The following is an 18,704-nucleotide window of genomic DNA, read 5'->3' as shown; positions in this document are numbered from 1 at the left end:
TTAAGAAGTGTTTTTAAGCTTAAGCTCAAAACAATCCCAATTTGATTGAACTCAGCAACAGCATTCCCCGGACAAGGTTCCTTTCTCCAAAACCATGCTAAGTTGCTAACCTCTTCCCTTCTCACTTTCACTTAATCTCATTCACTCCCCTCATTCTGAATAATCTCTCTCTCTCTCTCTCTCTCTCTCTCTCTCTCTCTCTCTCTCTCTCTCTCTCTCTCTCTCTCTCTCTCTCTCTCTCTCTCTCTCTCTTATTTTTCGTTTGTTTCTCGAGAAAATAAAAACCCTCTCCCATTTCTTTTTTCCAATTTTATCGAAGAAAACTCTTGAACTCAAACTCAAATTCGATCGACCATGGCTGCCGCAAAACCTCAGAGGACTCCACAGGAAGTGGAGGACATAATCATCCGCAAAATCTTTCTCGTGTCGATCACCGATTCCGCCGCGACTAACGCCGATTCCAGAAACGTCTATTTGGAGCTCACAGCGGCGGAGATTCTTAGCGAAGGCAAGGACCTCCGCCTCTCGCGCGATTTGATGGAGCGAGTCCTCATTGATCGACTATCCGGCGACTTTCCCGGCGTCGGAGAATCCCCGTTCCAGTACCTCACCGGTTGCTACCACCGCGCGCATGAGGAGGCAAAGAAAATCGCCAACATGAAGGACAAAACCCTCAGGTCGGAGATGGAGGCGGTGGTGAAACAGGCCAAGAAACTGTGCGTCTCATACTGCAGGATTCACCTCGGCAATCCGGAGCTGTTTCAGAACCGGAATCAAAGTTCCGGTTCGGGAACCGCGTCGCCTCTGCTGCCACTGATATTCGCGGAGGTTGGCGGTGGCATCGACGCGTTCGGAGGTAGCAGTGGTGGCGGAGGGCCAAAGAGTCCACCGGGGTTTCTTGAGGAGTTCTTTAGGGACTCGGATTTTGACAGCCTGGACCCAATCTTGAAAGGACTGTATGAGGAGCTGAGAGGAAGTGTGATGAAGGTTTCTGCTCTTGGGAACTTTCAGGACTCTTTGAGGGCTTTGTTGTTCTTGGTGAGATTCCCTGTTGGTGCAAAGTCACTTGTGAGCCACGAGTGGTGGATTCCCAAAGGGGTTTATATGAATGGCCGTGCCATTGAGATGACCAGCATTTTGGGTCCCTTCTTTCACATTAGTGCTCTTCCTGATCAAACCTTTTTCAGGAGCCAGCCTGACGTTGGGTGAGTCTTGATTCTTGTTTGTGTGTTTTTCGTATCTTTCTAAGTTCAGTAGGGAACAAAAACAAACGCAGCCTAGGGGATTATGTTGTAGGCTTGCTTTTCTCATAGTTAGAAAACAATGGAGAGTAGCACTAACTAGTTTTGACAGTTCAACTATTTGGAGAAGACAACTGATAGAATGTTTACTAAGTAATAAATAACCTTTTAGTAGTGTTTGATGGATTAGATTTATGAACATGTATATTCCCGTTGAGAAAAGACCAAGATGTTCAGTAAACACAATGCCGAAGTGTTACGCAGCCCCCTATCTGTTAGGTGTTGATCTTTATTTTCAGCCATACTCTAGGTTTCACTATATTATCTTTCATTTTGAAGTCTATCTATTTATTCCAAGTACCATAGTTTGGATCTCTTTTTTCAGTTTTCAGGTGGGGTATTGAATTGGGTTCATATATTTTAACAATTTCTTTTAACCTCCTTTAAAATCCAGACAACAGTGCTTTTCTGATGCATCAACTCGACGACCAGCAGATTTATTATCTTCATTCTCGACTATCAAAACTGTCATGAATAATTTGTATGATGGCCTGTATGAAGTTCTCTTCATTCTCCTTAAGAGTAAAGATACTCGTGATAGTGTACTTGAGTATCTCGCCGAGGTGATCAATATAAATGCATCCAGGGCTCATATACAGGTAAATTTCTTCCTTAATTTATGTTTTATGTATTGTGAGAATACTTATGCCTTTTTTATTCCTTTGAAAAACAGGTTGACCCTATAACTTGTGCAAGTTCAGGCATGTTTGTAAATCTCAGTGCTGTCATGCTTCATCTTTGTGAGCCATTTTTGGATGCAAATTTAACCAAAAGGAATAAAATTGATCCAAAATATGTACACTACTCCAACCGTTTGAAGCTAAGGTGAGGCTCATATATAGTAAATGCCAAGTTCCTTGTGGAAGTTTCATGTCACCCTCTTTAAATAACTTTTGGTATAATCCTATTTAGTGGGTTGACTGCTCTACATGCATCATCGGAAGAAGTTACTGAATGGCTTAATAGCAATAAACGGGCTAATGGAAACAATCAAAATAATGATGGCCAGAAACGCTTGGAGCAATCTCAAGAAGCAAGTAGTTCTGGTAGTAATGCTGGTGAGCTTTCAAATGAAATTTCTGGACATGGTGAAAAGACGGAATATCATTTCATTTGTGAATGCTTCTTTATGACTGCAAGAGTGCTCAACTTGGGCCTTTTAAAAGCATTTTCTGATTTCAAACACTTAGTTCAGGTAACACATGTTGGGGAATTACTATTGTTTTATGGACTCTTTTAACTTTAAATATTAAATATTCCCCTATTTCTTATTTGCTTTGAATTGTAAACCTTTGAATGATTACATCCAAGTTTGTAAAATCTAAAGTCAGGAGTCATATTCTTTCCAGGATATTTCTAGATGTGAAGATGCTCTTTCAACACTAAAAGCCATGCAAGAGCAATCTCCCACCCCCCAATTGCAATTGGATATAACTAGACTTGAGAAAGAATTGGAATCGTACTCACAGGAAAAGCTTTGTTATGAAGCTCAAATATTGCGGGTAAATCTTATTTTTTTCTCCATTTGTTGTTACATGTTTCTTATCTTTGTAAATTGAATTACAAGTAATATATACCAAAATTAAATAAGTTGCTCCTCTGCTTCCTGGTTCCTGCCTCTTAGGTGTTTCAGTTATTTCATAATGTTGAATAGCTTTCTAGTTCTAGATGTAATACTTGATAATGGATCCAAGAACTTTAGGGAATTTTTTTTTAATTGCTTCAATATAAATTACATTGTATGCGGACTAATTAAGTAGTTATATACATCCACTTATGAATTATGATTGCATTAATGATTTAAATTGGATAAATTATTATATATGCTATGACCTGATCTATTCTTGGTGCAATCAGTCTATTGTACAAACTTTTCTATCACTACTTCCATGTGTGTCAAAATCATGGATGATTGATAACTTGATCCAACATAGGGATTTATTATTGGTTCTGACAATAGCATGGGAAATGGAAGAAAATATGTTTTATGGCTAATGAGTACAAAACCCTTGCTTAACGACTCATTATATTATTTTCTTACAAGTTGTTAAAGTCCTTTTAGCATAAAAGATTCAATATATTCATCTCAATTTTATTTCCTCAGGATAACACGCTTATTCAGAATGCACTATCCTTCTACCGTTTGATGATTGTTTGGTTGGTTAGCTTGGTTGGTGGATTTAAGATGCCTCTACCATCGACTTGCCCAATGGAATTTGCCACTATGCCTGAGCATTTTGTAGAAGATGCCATGGAACTTCTAATATTTGCTTCCCGGATTCCCAAGGCCTTGGATGGAGTTGTGCTGGTATACTTCACCTCCAAGTGCTTTTTCTGAGATTAATCATTTGTCTTCCGACTTCTTTTACTTATGCATGATCATGTATCTATTCTGGATTCTGCAGGATGAGTTTATGAACTTCATAATTATGTTTATGGCTAGCCCTGAATTCATCAAAAACCCATATTTAAGAGCAAAGATGGTCGAAGTCTTGAACTGTTGGATGCCCCGTAGGAGGTAATTTGGTGTCTGTGTTGTGTAGAGTTAGAAATTTAGGTTGTTACTAATATTTTCATATTGCTAAGTATTTGCTTGACTTCATAAAGCTAATAATAGGCAATGTGTTCCCTATTCCCTTTTCACAGCGGTTCATCTGCCACAGCTACTTTATTTGAAGGCCACCAACTGTCTCTGGAGTATCTTGTGAGGAATCTTCTAAAACTCTATGTTGACATTGAGTTCACCGGGTCTCACACGCAGGTCAGTCTGCATTTTGATTCAAGGCTATCTTGTTAGGTTGATATTTGAATAGCTAACTGTTTACAAACAAACATTAATGTAATCCTAAATATGGTATTGACAGTGTTCCCCCGGCCCGGGGGGGGGGGGGGGGGGACCTTATGAATTTAATTTCAAACTGTTTCCTATACAAAACACTTGTTGATATTATTGATATACATAAATTATATAACATTCCAAGCACCACCATAAAACAATTGATCTTTCCGTGCTGTTAAGTACAAGAATGCCTGGCCAAGTTTCTCACTTGTCCCCTTTTCACTGCAGTTCTATGACAAATTTAATATCCGCCATAATATAGCCGAACTCCTTGAATACCTGTGGCAGGTCCCTAGTCATCGTAATGCTTGGAGACAGGTAGTTGATGAGATACATTTTGAGGGATTCTTTTCATCAATTCTTAATCTCAATTCATACACCAATGTTTCTCATTCCCCCCCCCTGAATTTAATCTTCTTTCAGATTGCTAAGGAAGAGGAAAAGGGTGTTTATCTGAATTTCTTAAACTTCCTGATTAATGATAGTATTTATCTTCTTGATGAAAGTCTCAACAAAATTCTTGAGCTAAAAGAGTTGGAGGCTGAAATGTCAAATACAGCTGAGTGGGAACGACGGCCACTTCAAGAGAGGCAGGAGAGGACACGGTTATTCCATTCTCAAGAAAATGTCTGTCATACATTTCGGGCTAATTGATATCTTCCTTTTTCCTTTTTTTCAAAAATAATTTACAAATAAAAATGTACTACCTAATGAAACTTATAATATTGGAGAATGTTGTAGATTATTCGGATAGATATGAAGTTGGCAAATGAAGATGTGAGTATGCTTGCATTTACATCAGAGCAGATTACTGCTCCATTCCTACTTCCAGAGATGGTATTCTCTCTTTTCCACCTTTTTCTGTTATTCATCTTTTCATCTCCTGAAACAGTTTTAGTGGCTAGATAATATATTTGCTATTGTCTGCTTAATTCTCACCCCCCCCCCCCCCCTTTCTCTTTTTTTAAGGTTGAAAGAGTGGCTAGTATGCTCAATTACTTTCTGCTGCAACTAGTGGGTCCCCAAAGAAAATCCCTTAGTCTGAAAGATCCTGAGAAATATGAATTTCGGCCAAAGCATTTGCTTAAACAGGTTGGAGTTTAACTCTTCTGAAAAAAGAAATTACTAAATACATTATGTTGTATCAAAATTGTGATTGTAATAAAAAAGTAAACGGCTAAACTTTAAATTATTCATTTGAAGATTGTGCACGTATATGTTCACCTGGCAAGAGGTGATTCAAATTCCATCTTCCCAGCTGCCATCTCCAAGGATGGTCGATCATACAATGATCAGGTAAGTTTCAGACTTCTAATATGTAGCAGACTGTTCTTCAAAAATTGTCTTTGTTCCACATTACCAGAAGCCGTGCAATCTGACTGAGAATTCACTGCAGTTGTTTAGTGCTGCAGCAGAGGTTCTTCATAGAATAGGTGAGGATGGGAGAATCATACAAGAATTCATTCAACTCGGTGCTAAGGCAAAAGTTGCAGCTTCTGAAGCCATGGATACTGAAGCTACCTTGGGAGAAATTCCAGATGAATTCCTTGATCCAATTCAAGTAACATTTCTAAAACTTTGATTAACAAAGAATTACTATTTTAAGTTTTATGATAACTAGGGTTAAAGAAGCTTCACTATTATTTTGCAGTACACTTTAATGAAGGATCCTGTCATCTTACCTTCTTCAAGAATCGTAGTTGATCGACCTGTCATACAGAGGCACCTTCTTAGTGATAGCGTATGAAACCTCTTGTTCTCATTATTGATGTTCTTATCAGATTACAGGTTCTCGGGTTTATGCTTTTTCTATTTGGTTTTTTGTGTGCAGTCCGACCCATTCAACCGATCCCATCTTACCGCCGACATGTTGATTCCTGATACTGAACTCAAAGCAAGAATAGAGGAGTTTGTCAAGTCCCAGGAAATGAAGAAACGTAGTGAAGGTATAAGCATACAGAGCACCAAGGACACGATTCAGACAACAAATGGGGAAATGTTGATCGACTAGGTAAATAAATATTCAACTTTCATAAATTTCCGATAATGTAAGGTCGCCAGATTGATTACTATGATGTATCTTATTTCATACAAGTTTTAGGTGTATCCTATTTGTAGGAAATTGAATCTTATCGTTTCAATGAGCTTCTTCGTATAATGGCAGCATAGAGCTTCAAACTACAAGTTGCAGTGTGTGTTTGGTATCTCAAACGTTTAGATAATATTTGGTTAGAGTGGATCGAGTTTTCTGTCTAACATGTTTTTTAAGTGGTTATAATATATTAATTACCTATTTTTCTCAATTTTTCCGCTAAATACATAATAGCAAGAATTTTGTTAAGATAGTGCCAACAAGAAAATATTCTTTGGAGTATAAAATAACTTAAAAAAAAAATCAAAATACTAATAATAAATTACTTAAGCATCATGTTTCAAATTCCATCTTTAGGGCCAGTGTATATATACTTATATAGTCAATTTCATGATCAATTTTTTTACTCACCAATACATGACTCCAATAAGATTAAGAATTAGTCATTGACGGTTGATTGATACTTACGAATCAAATAACTAAAAATAGTTGTCTACTAATCAATGAAACTTTGCTCTAATAAAATTGAGAGTTGCACTTTGTTTCACTTTTTTATTTTTGAAAAATATGTAAGTATTATTTGTCTGTTTATCTTTCACTTTTGATATTAAAAATAATTGATAAAATATAAAATAATCATAAAGAGATTGTTTCACGCTAAAAAAAGTGTACACAAGAAATCATGCAATGCAATTATGGTTCCTTTTTAATTTTCGGTCAGAATACTTTCGTAAATCTGCAATTCTCCATCTTTAAGCATGTACAGAAAGGGGAAAAAAATGTGCCAATGTCAAAAACCAAAAACATTTCGAGCGAGTTATGCCTTAATTACATCTCTACCACTACAAGTAATAAAGAAGAGAAGAAAACAAAGATTAGGAATCCAAGAGGAAGAAATCAGAACAAAAAATTGGTGAAGCTCTTCAATTTTTCAACATATTTGAGGGGGAAATCACTTTAGAAAAAAAAAGGTTTGACAACAAAGAGAAGCAAATGTCTCGAAGCTAAAAGTCTCTGACTATGCTGTTCCAACCAAATACACGAAATATTGTCATAGACTACAAAATCACAAAGATTTAGCCCTCTTCCTCTTTACATATCGAGAAAAACTAGTTTTCAGACCTATGACAACAAAGCATATTCCACCCTATGGAATCGGATACATAAATTAGAAAAACTAATTTTGAGAAAATGTTCTACAGTTCTAAGACACCCAGCAGTAGCCAAAAGAAAAATTCAAACAGCTCCACAAAGATTCAGTCAGTCTCACAAATAAGTGCAATAGTAGGATCGAAACAGAACTCACCCCAGATATAAACTTGAATAACTCGGTCTGCTACAATTCAGTTTTCTTATCCATCCAGTATTCTTTTCCAACCAAAAAGGATATGACTATTATCAGTCAAGAAGAAAGTTTGCTTTTCGTGATGACATCAAATGACAATCCATTTTGTTGAAGTCTATCCCTAAGATCAGTTGCACCAAACACAATCCCTGGGGTGTAAACTCCTCCCTTTGGTAGGTTGTCTCGTTGGCTTAGAAGAACGAGTGCACACTGAATGAGAATTATTGGGGTGGTTACATAACCCATTTCAGGTCCCATTACTCTTGTTATGATTTCCATGTCAGGTTTTCTGTTTCTCTCTGTGGCAACATTCTTCTTGCTATATCCATGTCCAACAAACCACATCTTGAACGAGGCGCTTTCCACCTCCTCTTCCGACGGACCATTCTTACTGAACCCACCGAATGTAAATACAGAAGGATATTTCAAAAGAAGCCATCTTCCGAATGATGTTTTTCCTAAAAGGCCAATGAAAATTCCAATGATAATATACACAAAAATGCTCAATAAATGTTTTGAGCCGAGTTTTACTTCGAAATGAGTAGGCTTCACAGATGACCAGAAGGCTTTCCTTTTCTCAACCATCTCGGCAGTCTCATTTCTCCCAGGGAGACCGTAAGGGTTTTCAGTTAGAGTTGAAAATGTTCTTCCAACGAGGGTTGAATCCGCTGATGGTAGCACTACTCCCCAGAGGCCAATTTTCTTCTGGTGTTCTATTAGTGCTCCTTTAGGAGGTGGTCCAGGAATCTGCAACCATGCAAAGGCAACAAGTTTATAACATAACATTGAATCCAAAAAATATAAAGCTCAAGAAAGTAAGCACAACAAAAATACTGATTATCGGTTTAACTTAGCTTCATTGTGGATGAACCTGGAAAGAAGGGTCAGTAATGTTCAATTGAAGAGATTTGTCTGCCATTTAAGGAATGAGGACTATTCCATGATAATAGACGTGTTAATGGAATCATCAGAATTGCGTCCTAACAAACTTTGAACATATGAGATGTTAGATTCTCTTACCGCGGGCCTGGTTCGCGCGGGCGTGGACCGTCTCAAGTCCTCCAAATCCTTAACACTCTCCACCGCAAGAACAGCAGATTCGAAGGTTCCGAAGTTCCCAACGATTCTCCTCTCCGATTCCGCGGTAAGGTAACCAACCACCCTGTACGGCGAGCTCTCACCAACCCACTGCACCGAGTTGAACAGCACTCCCAACTCAGCCGGCACCGAGTCAAACCCGCACGCGCACACCACCAGTGACCCGGACTCCACGGCACTCTCGTGGTACCTCGCCTCCATCCGCTCCATGAACTCCGCCTCGCCGGTGATGTCCAGGTAGTCGCACCCGGAGGCGGCGCATGCCGCCACGACGGGATCCCCGTGGCGGCGGAAGGGACCAACGCAGTTGAGGAGGAGGCGGGTGCGGGAACAGACTGCGCGGAGGGAGTCCGGGTCGGAGGTGTCGGCCGTGAGGAGGGGGATGTCGGTGGGCGGGGAGTTGGGCCTGGAAGCCCATTGGATGGCCCGGGAGAGGTTAGATGGGCTTCGGCCCGCTAAGGCTATGGAGCGGAGCGGCGAGGATGGGGCTTTGAGGAATTTGAGGGCTTGTTTGAGGACGTGCTTGCCTGTGAAGCCTGATGCTCCAAGGATTACGAGGTCGAAGAGTTGTGGGTTTTGTGGCATTGGAGTTGAAGATGAAGAAGCCATAGCTATTGCCCTATGCTGGAGCTTGTGGAAGGAGTATTAGTGGTATGCTGGTATCCCAAGTTACGACGTCGTTTTATTGGCTTACATAAAATAAAACCCTCTCAATGTTAATCCAACCTTTTCTCTCCCTTTCAAAACACAAAGTTACAAACAGAGACCCTTTCTTCTCATTGTTACTCTTCACAGGCGCTGCTCGAAATGCTCTCGTTGGAGCGACTCCCTTCAAAAAGGACTGATCTCCACCGTCGGCTTTGTTATCATCATCGTTGAGTGAGTGTGTTCAAAGAAAATTTTTTCTAAGGTAAGCAAAAAGGATTTGTCTAGCCATAGGAGATGCTTTGTTTTTTTATTAATCTTGTTAATTTATTTTTTTAAGTAGTTAAATAGGATTAGTTGTGGTTTATTATGTGGGTATGCATATCATTGTTCTGCACTTTGTGCAAGGGTTTGATGGGAACTAAATTTTTTAGTGGCTAGAGTAAAAATATTTCTTTGATTATGGGTGGTTTGTTATAGTTGATTCTTGTTTCAACATTTTTAGAATTTGATTTTGAATTGCTGTTATGTATACTGAATACTTTTGTTCATGTATATTTGAATTAATTAATCAGGCGTGTGTCAATTTTTCATGGTTTAAAGTTCCTATAAGAACTATGCTTGATGTTTGCTCTGACGTCTACCATTTTTATCTTTAAAATATTTTACTTATAATTTTTGCTACCGTTCATGCTTCATCTCCAGTAAGGCATGGGGAAGCAAGGAGGAGGAACTAAAAACCCGGCTTGTCAGCCTCACAATCCTGTATCACTCAGGGAAGAAGCCACAGGAAAAATACATAAAAAGCCAAGAGCCACCACCAGGTCATTAGTGGAGGTTGAGCACTTGGAAAAGATTGCAGTTTGGGCCTCTCATGAGGCTCAGATACCGTCTTTAGGAGCCTTCTATGGGCAGCGTTTGGCCACTGTTGCCGAGGCCAATGGAATAACGCCTGATTCTTCTTTGATAACTTGCCATAGGTTTTGATTCTATACCCTCCTTTTCCTTTTAAGAAAAGGTTTTGCTTAGGGATTTTGTTTTCCATCTGGGTTATTTGTCATATTGTCAGTGTTTCCATGCCTTTTTTTTAAGATTTTAGAACTTGACCATTTGATTAAATTTCAAGATTTGAGAGCCATCAAGTAAAACACAATAAGCCACATTGTCACTGTGATGAACCAAGCTTCAAATTAACAATTCACTTTGTGAAACTGCCACTTGTTTGCAATAGTGTGTATTCCTTCTTCCAGTATTGATGTGTGCTATGTTAGTAGTTTTAAGATAAATTAATTTACACGTTGCTCTACTTACTATATATTTATTCACAAAAACTAAATGCTAATATCAGCATCTGTTATCGTATAAATTGAAGCACTTTGTCCTCATTTATCTATTTTGGCAGAATCAGAGACCATGGGGTCTCCAGTACCCCAAAAATGCTTAGACTTTGTTTTGGAATGATAACAATAACTGGGTTCTCCCCCCCCACGGAAAAGAAACATGTTACTCTTGTTTGTCACAAAATCTGGCAGACATATGCTTTGGGTTATTTATTTGTTTGAACCTTTAATGCATCGATTTCCTAGGTTACCAATATACAGTTTTCATGTAAAATATCATAACATCAAGTAATTTGACTGCTTTATAGATGTGAAACTGTTCTTCATCCTGGCATCAATTCAACTGTGAGAATTGAGAAGAATAGATCAAAGCACAGGGGCAAGCATAAACACAGTCAAAACAATGTAGTATACAAGTGCCATTTCTGTTTGCATCAGAATGTGAAGAGGGGGACTCCTAAGGGACATATGAAAGGACTATGTCCATCTAAAACCAAAACGTCATCGGTATCAACACCAGCAACAAAACCCATTACACATGAGTCTTCAAAATCGGGGAAAGGCATTATAGGTGAAGACAACACCAAAGAAGCAGATGCATCTGCTTCATCAGTTACAGATAAAGATGTCTCCGTTGTAGATAGTCCAGCCACCCCATCAAGTGTAAGTGCCACAACCTCAAAGAAAAGAAAGTCTAAGAAGACACTTGAAGCTTCAAGTGCATCTGTTAAATCAGAAGCATCGAAAACTCAGGGCACAGCAAGCAAAAAACGGAAAAGATCATGGACTAGCTTAAAGAAACTTGTGCAGAGCAATGACCACGACAACAGTGATGATGCTAATTTGAAAATCCCATTCCTTTTATAAGTAGGGAAGTTATAAATTTTGTTATCAAGTTGGTTCTCTTGCTTGGAGGTCATTATTTCCTCTGCTAGAGTTGCACTTTCTAATTGTTTTCTATGGAGAAATTTTATTTTCTATGGATATTAATAGATCTGCCAATAGATCTTTTTTTATTTTCCTTTTTTTTTTCTTCTCCGGCAGTGTACTTTGCCCGAGTGAGGAGCAATAGTTTGATAATAGCTATGATATTTTTGTATCTTGAAGGTGATTCTGAGTTCAAGCCCGAGTGAGGAGCAATAGTTTAATAATAGCTATGATATTTTTGTATCTTGAAGGTGATTCTGAGTTCAAAATAGACGGGAAATTGGGGAATAAAATGGGATGGCTAGGTTGTTGTTTTAATGTTCACAATGGAGATGAATTTTATTTCTCTCTAAGTCCTTCCTCTCCATTTCTTTCTCCTAATTTGGTATAAGAGAGGTAATATATTAGTATAATACTCGTGGCCATAAATTCTAAGGTTTGGTGGTTGGTGCATTTGAGACGTGAAATATGGAGTAATAATTTTTTTTATTCCGTTCATTGTTAGAATTTGAAGGCAAAAATGGAGAGAAGATAAAGCCTCATGCTAAGTGGTAATGCCGTAATGGTAACCATATCAAATTTATCTTTGCTTTCCTTAGGTACATAGTAGCACCTTATATCAAATTCCAATTTGATAACATGCATAAGCAATTAAGCATCATTCTTTGACTTGAATTTTTTTACTACAAATTACAACTTGGCAAAGTGTATCAAAATTCATTTTGTATTCTCACATGGTGTATGTATCAAAATTGTGTTCTATTTCAATTTTCAAGTAATTAGCAAAATGGCAGTGAAAAAGAAGTCAAACCAATTTAAAAATTGTTAATCAATCATCAACACTTGCAAGAAGAAAGAAAATAGTTCTAAAATTTTAAGTGATAAATCCATGAGAAATATATACATTAACCCAATAGAAGTATGGTTATGAATTGATCTGTGGTGTATAAGCTTAAGCATTTTGTAATCTGTAATAATATTTGTGAAAAATCATAGGCCATCTCGGCCTTTGCTGTAGAAAGTAGAAACATATATAAACTTTCATTATTGATTTTATTTATTTTTGAATAAGTATAGGGAGCCAATAGCCTAAGCGTACAATGTGTACAATGGAGGATTAGGAAATATTAGAGATATGACCATTAGTGTTACATTGTCCTATCAGATTACGCTTTTGGGATGAGTGGTTTCATGATATGGTATTAGAGTTCTAGATCCGAAAGGTCAAGAGTTTGATCCTTGGTGAACCCCAAAATTAGTTTAAGCTTTTGGGATAAATAGTTTTATGACATGAGATGTTTATTATCCCTAGTATCCGGATGGTTATTCTGGATAGTATGGGTGATGTTTATTTTATTAAAGTAATGCTACATGGCCAGCAAATATTGTCATTTTTGACCAGCACTTAAACAGCAATAATTTGCACCCATATTTACAGACGTTTTGCATACAAAAAATATATAATTTGCACCTATATTTACTAGAGTTTTGTACACATGAATTAATACATTTTATACCCATAAATCAATACAATTTGCGACTAAAACCCCAAAGTGGTCCCTGAGATTGGGCAAGTTACCCATATTTGTCCTTGACTTTCAAAATTCCCTAACAGCATCCCTCACATTCAGCTTCGGGACCCATAGTTGTCCTGCAACCCTTTCCGGCGCCAAGTCAGCGAACGGAGGGATGATCTGGCACCTCCAATGCCATGCTGGAGCCAGCAACGGCTAGCTGATGTGGCAAATCTGAATTTTGTACCCAATGTGGTCCCTGGTCCCATTAAAACCTTAAAAGCTAAGAATCATTATTATAACTAGTATCTCTTCTCTCTTTCGTCCCATAATTCTGATCCACCATTGAAGCTCTGAAGTAATGTTTGGAGGTGAAGGGCAAGCCAGTGGGAGCTCGATACGGTCAACAAGCAATGGATACAGGACGAAGACCCAAAATCGTAGCAGGGCTACGCGTGTACCAGAATGGTGTGGTTGCGGCTGCCGACCTGTGCTCCAGTGGTCTGGGACATATTCCAACCCAAATAAGCCCTTTTTTGGATGTCCAAATTATAATGTTAGCTGTAATTGTTGGTTTTCCCTGATTTTTCATTCATTCTCCAACTTCTAATTTGGTTATTGAAACATTCGTTGATTGCAGACAATTGGTAAAAGATGGTGTGGTTTGTTTGTTTGGGCAGATGTTGGGCAAGAGGCTGTGCCTGCAAAATCAGAAAGTCTTAACTATAATGATGAGCAGAAGATGACAGAAGGTTGGAGGTTGGAAAAATTAGAATCGGATGTTAGGATCGTTGTTAATTAGCTCTAGTTTATGTTTAATTACCTAATTGTAGGCATGTCAGGCTCCACCTTATGCTCAAGAATCACCTTCAAGATAAAAAACGAGAATGAATATATTCAAAGCGGATACAAAGTGAAGGAGGAATCAATGCCAATATTGAAAAAAATTCTTGCCAAATATGGAGACATTGCTAAGGATTGTACACTAACAGGGAAAATGTCTTGTTCGATGTACCTGGGGATGATAATCGACATAATCCGAGAGTTGCAGGACAAGGATTTAGGTAGAATCGACCAAGATTACCTGCAAGATATGATTGGCCTTGTCAAAGAATTTAAGAATATAAGATTGGAGTTGGTTGGCTTCTTCAGAGACTCCAAGATGTTCTCGAAGCGAGCAGGATTATGACACAATGTTGCGTGTTGAAAGAGAAGCGAGAAAGCATCCGGAGAGCCGTTGAAGCAAGAGAGGAAGAGCTGGAAGAATGTGAAACAGAGAAAATGGCACTTGAAGCAAGGATTCGAGCGATTTGTGAACAAGAGGCTGCATGCAAGGAGGCATTTGCTAGAGATCTGAATGAGATTTCAAGGATAACAGAAACCATGTCATCCTTCAAACCAAAAGTGGGACAGTTTCATCACTCACTTGCAAGTGATTTGCTCTAGTTTAGACATTGGATGAACAGAGATAGAAATGACTGTGTTTTGGTACTAATCTTAGAATGTTCACACTGAGCTGATATCTTTTGACTTTTGAACTGCTTTATGTCCACCTTATTCAAATCTATGCTTGCTGAGACTTCCAGCTTCCAACTAATCTAGAGCATGACTCTGGCTGAATTTGTAAAGTTTTACTAACAGCATATCATAATCATGTGTTTCAGTTGTTCAAATGTCTGTTACTCTAATATATGCTTTTCTGTTGTGATATTAGTTTTGAGCTGGTGCACCTAGAGTATAATTTTCCATAGTGGTTCTAATACTATGCATTTTATGAAAGTTGAAGAAATGGCCCATTTAACTATACAAGACATAATGCTTTATTCATGAGAATGGGATATAATGAATTATGGATGTAATGCTAAGTCTTGGATTTCTATACAAGAAATTTCATGCATCATACATGCTATGTCAAGTTGCTTTTATGGTGCTTTGCAATTCTGTTGGTGTTATTATGTGATACAAATTAACTCATGATTCACAGGAGAAGTGTTAATTCACTTGATTGTACAGAAGGTAGTTCAGAGCTTCAATGGTGGACCAGAATTATGGGATGAAAGAGAGAAGAAGAGATACTAGTTATAATAACGATTCTTAGCTTTTAGGGTTTTAATGGGACCAGGGACCACATTGGGTACAAAATTCAGATTTGCCACATTAGCTAGCCGCTGCTGGCTCCAGCGTGGCATTGGAGGTGCCAGATCATCCCTCCGTTTGCTGACTTGGCGCCGGAAAGGGTTGCAGGACAACTATGAGTCCCGGAGCTGAATGTGAGGGATGTTGTTAGGGAATTTTAAAAGTCAAGGACAATTATGGGTAACTCGCCCAATCTCAGGGATCACTTTGGGGTTTTAGTCACAATTTGCACTAAAATTTTTCAAAACTTACACACATAAATTAATAAAATAATAATTTAGTATTTATACTAATTAAATAATAACAAAAAATATTAAAAATTGCTGTCCCAAGAGTTTCTCTTTTTTTTATATTACCGATTTTTCTAATCCGCGGGGTTCACAAGCACAATTTCTGTGCCCCTCTGCCGCTGCCCTGTTTTTGCTGCAAATTCGCTCTCTTCTCTCTTCCGTGCCACTCATGGTCATTACCTCCTGACATCCGTCGCTGCTGGCTGCCACCTTCCATGTGCAGTACCTAGCCTCCTCCGTCCCTCGGGACCAACAAGGGGTAGTACAGGAATATTCACCTGTTGTCCATCGACTACGCCTTTTGGCCTGATCTTAGGCCCTGACCTCGCCCTCCGTGGACGAACCTTGCGGAGGAACTCTTAGGTTTTCGAGGCATTGGATTCTCACCAACGTTTGCGTTACTCAAGCCAACATTCTCGCTTCCGCTTCGTCAACCGTTGCTTGCGCGGATCCTTTCCTCTAAGGCGGAACGCTCCCCCACCGATTCATTTTTACATCCCACAGCTTCGGCAGATCGCTGTGACGGCACCATCAGCCATTGACCAGGCTCCCCGCCGAGCACCACAACCGCGAAGAACATCGTTGTCGTTCCCTGATGCTTCAAGCGCAGTGAACATCGTTGCCATCCCGATCTGTTGGTAAGAGGAACTCTGGAACTTCAACTATTTCTCATTCCAGAACTGAATAATCAAATTTTAGACTAAAACCCCAAAGTGGTCCCTGAGATTGGGCGAGTTACCCATAGTTGTCCCTGACTTTCAAAATTCACTAAAAGCATCCCTGACATTTTGCTCCGGGACCCATAGTTGCCCTTCAACCCTTTCCGGCGCCAAGTCAGCAAATGGAGGGATGATCTGGCACCTCCCTTGCCATGCTGGAGCCAGCGACGGCCAGCTGATGTGGCAAATCATTATTTTGTACCCAATGTGGTCCTAATGCCATTAAAACCCTAAAAGCTAATAATCATTATAATTAGTATCTCTTCTTCCCCTCTCCTTCGTCCCAAAGTTCTGGTCCACCATTGTCATGTAACAGAGATTCTACTGAAGCTCTCTGAAGCAATGTTTGGAGGTGAAGGGCAAGCTAGTAGGAGCTCGATACGGTCAACAAGCAATGGATATAGGGCGAAGATCCAAACTCATAGCAGGGCTACGCGTGTACCAGAATGGTGTGGTTGCGGCTGCCGACCTGTGCTCCGGTGGTCTGGGATAAATTCCAACCCAAATAAGCCATTTTTTGGGTGCCCAAATTATAATGTTAGTTGTAATTGTTGATTTTTCCTAATTTTTCATTCGTTTTCGAAATTCTAATTTGGTTATTGAAACATTCGTTGATTGCAGACAAATGGTAAAAGATGATGTGGTTTGTTTGTTTGGGCAGATGTTGGGAAGAGGCTGTGCCTGCAAAATCAGAAAGTGTTAACTATAATGATGAACATATGATGACAGAAGATTGGAGGCTAGAAAAATTAGAATCAGTTGTTAGGAGTCAAAAGTTTATGATCAAATTATTGTTTTTGGTTGTTTCTGTAATGCTGTTGTTGTTAGTAGTGGTATTTTGGAAACTTTGTTCTCAATGTTGAGTGATGATGTGATTGAGTTCATATGTGTAATATTTGCATGAATGAAAAAAAGTTGATGAACATCTAACTGTGTTAGCCAAGCTGTTGGAGATATTAACTACTTTTTGTACCACTCAAGGTAATCTGGATGCTTAGCAATAGCAAAATATAGCAATAGCAAAATATATTCATCATTTTAAATCAACAAAATCATGAGTCTTAAGTTCTGACTGCCTTACAAAGCCATAAGCAAGGTGCTGCTAACAAAATAAACATAACCATATGTTTGGTAACAAAATACTCATGAAACACAAAGTGAACCTAACTGAACACCATGTTAAACCAAATTACTTTCACATTGTCTTATACAAAATAACTCCCAATACAAGAAGCATGTTATAGAAAATTCTTCAATCTTTCTTCCTAGGTGCCTTGAATCCCGGAGTGGGAATGAACTTGAGGATACTGCCAAGTCTTGTAGCTGTTCCTGAGCTAGCACCTTGCATGGGATTAATTGGCGCATTGACAGAAGTTGGTGAAATAGATGATTTTCTCTTAGGTGGCAGCTTATCCGATCTTGAGTTAGTGATAGTACATACTTCAGCAGCCTACAAGAATTGTAGTATATGAGAGGATGCCTTATAATTACATAAGACTAAACGGTTTACTAGTTGTTATTAGATGAAAGATAAGTTGATTACCTGCTGAGACTCCTCTGGTTCAGAGTAAATTGGTTGAGAAAGCTCAACTTCTACTGGTTGGACATTAGTGTTTATAGAGTCAGCTGGAGCATCTTTACCAACATTGGCGTCATCAGCAGCATTTCGATCAGGTTGAGGAGTAGGGTCAGGATCAGCAGCATTCGAACCATCTTCAACAACATTGACTTCAGCTCCACTTGTTTTCTTAGTAGCAGCTTTTGCTTTTGCAGCAGTAGCAGCTTCAGCAGCAGCAGCATCTGCTAGTTTCTTCTTTTTACAACCCCTTTTGGTGTGGCCTTTCTCCCCACAGTAGCTGCATGTGAATGGTGCAAGCTGCCTCTTTAGGTTTGTGCTGTCCTTGGTGGAAGTGGGTTTGGATTTCTTGTGGCCACCTTTAGCTTCATCTGTGTCCATCCGCCTTTTTTGTTGTAACTTACCTGGCCCCCTCTTAACCTTTGGAGGTTGGGGCTTAAGAGATTCTGAAACCTCCCAGAAAGTCTGCCCAGGAATGGAATTAATATGATGCTGATATGTCTCCCTATATGAGTCCATAGTAACTAGTTTGTGGCAAAAATTCTCTGGATTTTTGTTCACCCTAGCTAGTGCAGCACAGGCATGCACACAGGGTATTCCTACATCCGAAACAGCAATGAATCAAGTTAGTACTTAGTGTTAGGTAGTAATATATGAATGAATGTTACTTTGGACAAAATAAAATTCACCTGTCAGCATCCAAAATTGACATGTGCAAAGGTGTTTTCCTAGATCAATAACATGGTTGGCTGGGTAACCATGTACCTCAAATTTCTCATAACCAGTATCACCTGTCCATATTGGGTGCCAATGTTTTGACTCCTTTCTCACTTTCTCCAGACGACTGTGAATTACTGGCGGCAACTTACCCACATGATTAGC

The 18,704-nt window shown here is 39.0% G+C and overlaps 3 protein-coding genes across 4 annotated transcripts; 2 read left to right on the top strand and 1 right to left on the bottom strand.

The window, feature by feature from the left end:
• The first annotated feature begins 21 nt into the window (after positions 1-21).
• LOC112782606 (probable ubiquitin conjugation factor E4) lies at positions 22-6,324 on the top strand. Its single transcript, XM_025825083.3, has 16 exons — positions 22-1,205; positions 1,696-1,900; positions 1,975-2,126; positions 2,214-2,496; positions 2,651-2,803; positions 3,406-3,609; positions 3,707-3,819; positions 3,948-4,062; positions 4,369-4,458; positions 4,564-4,767; positions 4,882-4,977; positions 5,110-5,232; positions 5,344-5,436; positions 5,537-5,701; positions 5,792-5,881; positions 5,972-6,324. Exons 1-16 carry the CDS (start codon positions 355-357, stop codon positions 6,149-6,151), a joined length of 3,117 nt encoding a protein of 1,038 aa, XP_025680868.1. The 5' UTR covers positions 22-354; the 3' UTR covers positions 6,152-6,324.
• Positions 6,325-7,226: 902 nt separating this feature from the next.
• LOC112782607 (probable mitochondrial saccharopine dehydrogenase-like oxidoreductase At5g39410) lies at positions 7,227-9,284 on the bottom strand. The gene is made up of 2 exons (XM_025825084.3): positions 8,598-9,284; positions 7,227-8,324 (listed from the first exon to the last, which is right to left on the bottom strand). Exons 1-2 carry the CDS (start codon positions 9,282-9,284, stop codon positions 7,635-7,637), a joined length of 1,377 nt encoding a protein of 458 aa, XP_025680869.1. The 3' UTR covers positions 7,227-7,634.
• Positions 9,285-9,409: 125 nt separating this feature from the next.
• LOC112782608 (uncharacterized) lies at positions 9,410-11,830 on the top strand. Of its 2 annotated transcripts, none has more exons than XM_072229564.1 (3): positions 9,410-9,585; positions 10,030-10,300; positions 10,969-11,830. In XM_072229564.1, exons 2-3 carry the CDS (start codon positions 10,032-10,034, stop codon positions 11,525-11,527), a joined length of 828 nt encoding a protein of 275 aa, XP_072085665.1. In that variant the 5' UTR covers positions 9,410-9,585; positions 10,030-10,031; the 3' UTR covers positions 11,528-11,830. The 2 variants fall into 2 exon arrangements, with proteins under 2 accessions (XP_072085665.1, XP_025680870.1); XM_025825085.3 differs by having other exon boundaries at positions 9,437-9,585; positions 10,026-10,300.
• Positions 11,831-18,704: the final 6,874 nt, after the last annotated feature.

The sequence above is a fragment of the Arachis hypogaea genome, chromosome 20, assembly GCF_003086295.3.
Source record: "Arachis hypogaea cultivar Tifrunner chromosome 20, arahy.Tifrunner.gnm2.J5K5, whole genome shotgun sequence".
Classification (NCBI taxonomy): domain Eukaryota; kingdom Viridiplantae; phylum Streptophyta; class Magnoliopsida; order Fabales; family Fabaceae; genus Arachis; species Arachis hypogaea.
The sequence above is the reverse complement of the archived record's forward strand: the minus strand, read 5'-3'. Positions and strand labels throughout refer to the sequence as shown.

Bases quoted from the DNA above. Each gene is read 5' to 3' on its own strand.
- LOC112782608 (XM_072229564.1), top strand. From the start codon at position 10,032: ATGGGGAAGCAAGGAGGAGGAACTAAAAACCCGGCTTGTCAGCCTCAC. The intron at 10,301-10,968 runs GTTTTGATTCTA...ACTGCTTTATAG, and splicing joins TCTTTGATAACTTGCCATAG to ATGTGAAACTGTTCTTCATC.
- LOC112782606 (XM_025825083.3), top strand. From the start codon at position 355: ATGGCTGCCGCAAAACCTCAGAGGACTCCACAGGAAGTGGAGGACATA. The intron at 4,978-5,109 runs GTATTCTCTCTT...TCTTTTTTTAAG, and splicing joins CATTCCTACTTCCAGAGATG to GTTGAAAGAGTGGCTAGTAT. The intron at 5,702-5,791 runs GTAACATTTCTA...ATTATTTTGCAG, and splicing joins AATTCCTTGATCCAATTCAA to TACACTTTAATGAAGGATCC.
- LOC112782607 (XM_025825084.3), bottom strand. From the start codon at position 9,284: ATGGCTTCTTCATCTTCAACTCCAATGCCACAAAACCCACAACTCTTC. The intron at 8,325-8,597 runs GTAAGAGAATCT...GCATGGTTGCAG, and splicing joins CCGCGCGAACCAGGCCCGCG to ATTCCTGGACCACCTCCTAA.